The sequence below is a fragment of the Humulus lupulus genome, chromosome 2, assembly GCF_963169125.1.
Source record: "Humulus lupulus chromosome 2, drHumLupu1.1, whole genome shotgun sequence".
NCBI lineage: Eukaryota > Viridiplantae > Streptophyta > Magnoliopsida > Rosales > Cannabaceae > Humulus > Humulus lupulus.
The window spans coordinates 152,653,359-152,657,893 of record NC_084794.1 but is presented as its reverse complement, the minus strand read 5'-3'; the positions used below and the strand labels follow the sequence as shown (position 1 = coordinate 152,657,893).

At 40.6% G+C, this 4,535-nt stretch overlaps 1 protein-coding gene across 1 annotated transcript; it reads right to left on the bottom strand.

The window, feature by feature from the left end:
* Positions 1-217: 217 nt before the first annotated feature.
* Positions 218-4,535, bottom strand: LOC133814852 (uncharacterized). Its single transcript, XM_062247762.1, has 4 exons — positions 4,291-4,535; positions 978-1,755; positions 714-917; positions 218-520 (listed from the first exon to the last, which is right to left on the bottom strand). The coding sequence occupies exons 1-4, from the start codon at positions 4,533-4,535 to the stop codon at positions 218-220; spliced, it is 1,530 nt and encodes a 509-aa protein (XP_062103746.1).

Genomic DNA, 4,535 nt, shown 5'->3' with positions numbered 1-4,535 from the left:
ATGGCTTCAACCTTTGCCCGTTCACCTTAAAAGGATCCCCATTCTTGCCTTGTACTTCCACCGAGCTATATGGAAACACTCTCACAACAGTAAAAGTACCTGACCATCTTGATTTTAACTTACCATGAAACAGTCTCAACCTTGAGTTAAAAAGAAGTACATGCTGCCCAGGTTGAAAGTCTTTTCTAACCAAGTTTTTATCATGCCAAGCTTTGGTTCACTCCCTGTAAATCTTTGCATTCTCATAGGCTTCATTTCTAAACTCATCAAGCTCATTCAGTTGTAAAAGCCTATTTTCACCAACAGCATTCCAATCAAAGTTCAATTTCTTCATAGCCCAATAAGCCCTGTGTTCTAGCTCAACTGGAAAGTGACAGGCTTTCCCAAAAACCAAACAATAGGGTGACATTCCAATAGGTGTTGTGAATGTTGTCATATACGCCCAAAGTGCATCATCAAGCTTCTTGGACCAATTCTTTCTAGAGCCATCCACAGTCTTCTCAAGGATACTTTTACCTCCCTATTATAAATTTCAGCTTGGCCATTTGATTGGGGGTGATATGGAAATGCAATGCGGTGGTGTACTCCATAACGAGCTAAAAGTGCATCAAGCTGCTTATTAACAAAATGCTTCCCTTCATCGCTAATGAGAGCTCGGGGTGAACCAAAACGAGTGAAAATATGTTTATGTAGAAAGTTCAACACAGTTTTACCGTCATTGGTCTTCGTGGCAGCAGCTTCCACCCATTTGGAAACATAATCAACAGCAAGCAAAATATATTCATTATTAAAGGATGGTGGAAAAGTCCCATGAAGTCAATGCCCCAAACATCAAAGAGCTCAACTTCCAATATCACATTAAGAGGCATCTCATTCCTCCTTGACATATGACCAGTGCGCTGACAATGATCACAAGCCTTCACAAAAGAATTAGCATCTTTAAACAGGGTAGGCTAATAGAAACCACTTTGTAATACCTTAGCTACCGTTCTCGAAGCTCCAAAGTGCCCACCACATTTTTTAGTGTGACAATGGCTGAGAATAGAATTCATCTCGTCTTCAAGCACACAGCGGTGAATGACTTGATCAACACAATGCCTATAGAGAATAGGCTCTTCCCAGTAATAATGCTTTACCTCAGAATAAAATTTCTTCAACTGTTGCCTTGTCATCTCAGGAGGTACAATCTTTGATAATAGAAAATTAACAAAGTCAGAAAACCAAGGCACACTAGAATTGTCACTCACCCCAAACAACTGCTCAGCAGGAAAATGATCATTAACCTGCACTGCTTTCTCATTCTCACTCTCCTCCACTTCAAGTCTTGACAAATGATCAGCTACTAAGTTTCCAATACCCTTCTTGTCACAAATCTCCATGTCAAACTCTTGTAGCAAATGGACCCATCTGATCAAGCGAGGCTTGGCATCCTTCTTTGTAATCAAATACTTGATAGCGGAGTGATCAGTGTACACAATCACCTTGTTACCAATCAGATACGGTCTGAACTTGTCAAAAGCAAACACTAGGGCTAGCAACTCCTTTTCTGTTGTGGCATAATTCAACTGAGCATCGTTAAGAGTTCTACTAGCATAGTAAATAGACCAAAATACCTTGTCAATACATTGCCCCAAAAATGCACCAACCGCATAATCACTAGCATCACACATCAATTCAAACGGTATGTTCCAGTTTGGAGCCACCACAATTGGTGCAAATGTCAGCTTCTCCTTGAGTACTTTAAAAGCATGCAAACTATAACAACCCAAAAATCACTAATAAGGCTTAAGGGCCTTGATTAGTATGTCGGGAGGGCATAATGGGTTTATGTGTGAATTAAGTAGTTTAATGCATGATTCTATGATAAGCATGCTTGTATGATTATATGAATATATGAAATGCATGTCTACGAGTATTAGTATGCATGTAGGCCCTGTTTAGCTTAGAGGGGTATATTTGTAATTTTAACCCGTTGAGGGCATAAATGTGATTGTATGTTATAATTGTGAGGACCACATTATTTTGTGGGTATATATATTTACAGCATGCGACTTGAGGCGATCCTAGGGAGCCAGCTAGCGGGAATGTCACAACGAGACCCAATACCTGGCTTGGGACGAGTCAAGGGGTATTTTGGGTATTAGATGATTATCTAGGTTATCGGGTTATGGAAATAAATAATTGGAGATATATTTGAGGTTAGGAAGCCTAGGTGGGAATACTGGGGAAATTTACCATTTTGCCCTCGGAGACATTTTTGGTACCTCGAGCCTTGGATTGACTTAATCAATAAAGGATAGATTAAATAAAACTAAGAAAGTAGTAGGACAAGGCCAAACCGACCCTTTTCTCTCTTCTCTCTCTCTCCCAAGGGAAACTACAGAAACTAAGGAAACTTGGCTGGAAACTCAATGAATTGAGTTGAGGTTTTGGAAGATTAACCCAGTAGTGGCTAAGGAATCTAACCAGGAACTGAGGTAAGTCTTGAATTTTACTTTTGGTCATTTGATTATGTAGCTTAGGGGCTGGATTATAAGAGTTCTTGGGTTCTTAATTTAAAGGTTGAATTAAGGCAGAAGACTTGGGAGTTAGCTCAGTAATTTCTTGGAGGATTGGTTCTTCAGTGAAGGTAAGCTTCAATTTATGGTTTAGTGTTTGAATTCTGGGTTTTCCTGGCTGGTTTTGGTGTTCTTGAGCTTGTGGGTTTCAAAGATTAAAATGTTGTTTTGATGAGTTTCTAGACTAGGTTTTTGCTAGGTTATGTTGCTAAAAACATGTTAGAATGTTTGTGATAATTGGATTGTATCATTAGGATGGTTTTGGGTGGATTTAAGTGAGGTTTAAGTGTTAAAAATGGTGGATTTTCTAGGTTCGAAGGGGTCGGGCCGCGGCTCAGTTCTTGGTGTGACGCAGCCCTCTGAAGCAGATAGGAGTTGAGGAAGAAGGGCGGGTCGCGGCATGGGGAATGCTGGGCCGCGGCCCGTGTCTGGTTTTTGGTGAGGCTAGGCCTCTGGTCAGGGCAAGCCACGGCATAGGAAGCTTGGGCCGCGGCCCTTAAGGACATTTTTGGTTCTTTGGAGATTTTAGGCGCGGGAACCTAACCTAGGGTGCTTGGGATCGATCCCACTACCATGTTTGGTGGAATTCGATATCCCGGAGGTTAGAACTTTAACCAGAAACCTTTACACAATTATTAATGGAATCCCTTATATTGGTTGTGACTAGGTAAAAGTTAGGGTTCGGGAAACGGATCGTGCTCAAGGGGCATCTCTCGTAATCAGAACACTTGGAAATTAAAGGTAAGAGAACTGCACCCGGTTGTGAGTTTATAATGGGACTAAGGGTTCCCTAATATTATATGCATTATGAAATTTGGTATTACGCCATGAGAATATTAAACCAACGGCCTAAGAGTGCCGGATTTTACATTGGCGCACAGGGCGCGGCTCAGCCACTGATAGCTGAGGATAGCTTAATATTCACTAAGCTTGGTTTAAGCAGACCGGAGTCAGTGGGGTAAACAGAGGGTGCAACCTAAGGGCGTTGTCCCTGATTATTGTGTGATCTGATTATCATTGTTAACTATTGAATATGACGTGTTGAATAGTTGAGTATTAGCTTGTGGGTTCATGGTTATGTCTATGAGTTATGTGATTAATATGGACTGCTACGTGTATGAACATGCTTTAAGAATTATATGATTATTATCAACATTTGTGCTATGATGTTATGTTTTCTTGCTGGGCCTTGGCTCATGGGTGCTACGTGGTGCAGGTAAAGGCAAGGGTAAGCTTGATCAGCCCTGATTCAAAGAGCTTTGAAGGCAGAATGCACATGACTAGCTGCTCGGCCACCACGGTTGAGGAAGGGACAGGAACAGGAGGACCATAAATGTTTGTTTTGCCTTAGAGTGGCTAGCGGTTGTTTATACCTTTCAATTTTTTAAACTGACTTTCAAACGTTGTTTCTTTTGGGATCCCTTGTTCAAAACGTTTAATTATATGAAATGTATCTTTTATGACCAAAACCTTTTTTTAACCCTAGTTCATTAATGGTTTTAGTGACACGTTTTCAACTAAATGACTTGATTAGCAAGATCTGCACCTTTATAAATACACAGTGTAACGGTCTTGGTTACATAGGGCGTTACACAAGCACTCCTCGTTAAAATCAAAGGCAACATCGTTCATCAATAAATTAGAGAGAGGCTTGGAAATCTTAGAAAGATCTTTGATGAACCATCGGTAGAACCCCGCATGGCCAAGGAAACTCCTCACACCCTTTACTAACACTGGAGGTGGTAATTTCTCAATTGTTTCTATCTTGGCTCGATCCACCTCAATACCATCTCTAGAAATTTTGTGGCCTAGAACAATTATTTCTGTCATCATGAAGTGACACTTCTCCCAGTTGAGTACCAAACTAGATTCTTTGCACCTTTGTAACACCGCATCTAAATTTTTCAAACAAGCATCAAAAGAAGACCCAAAAACAGAAAAGTCATCCATAAAAATCTTAATATTCTTCTCCACCAT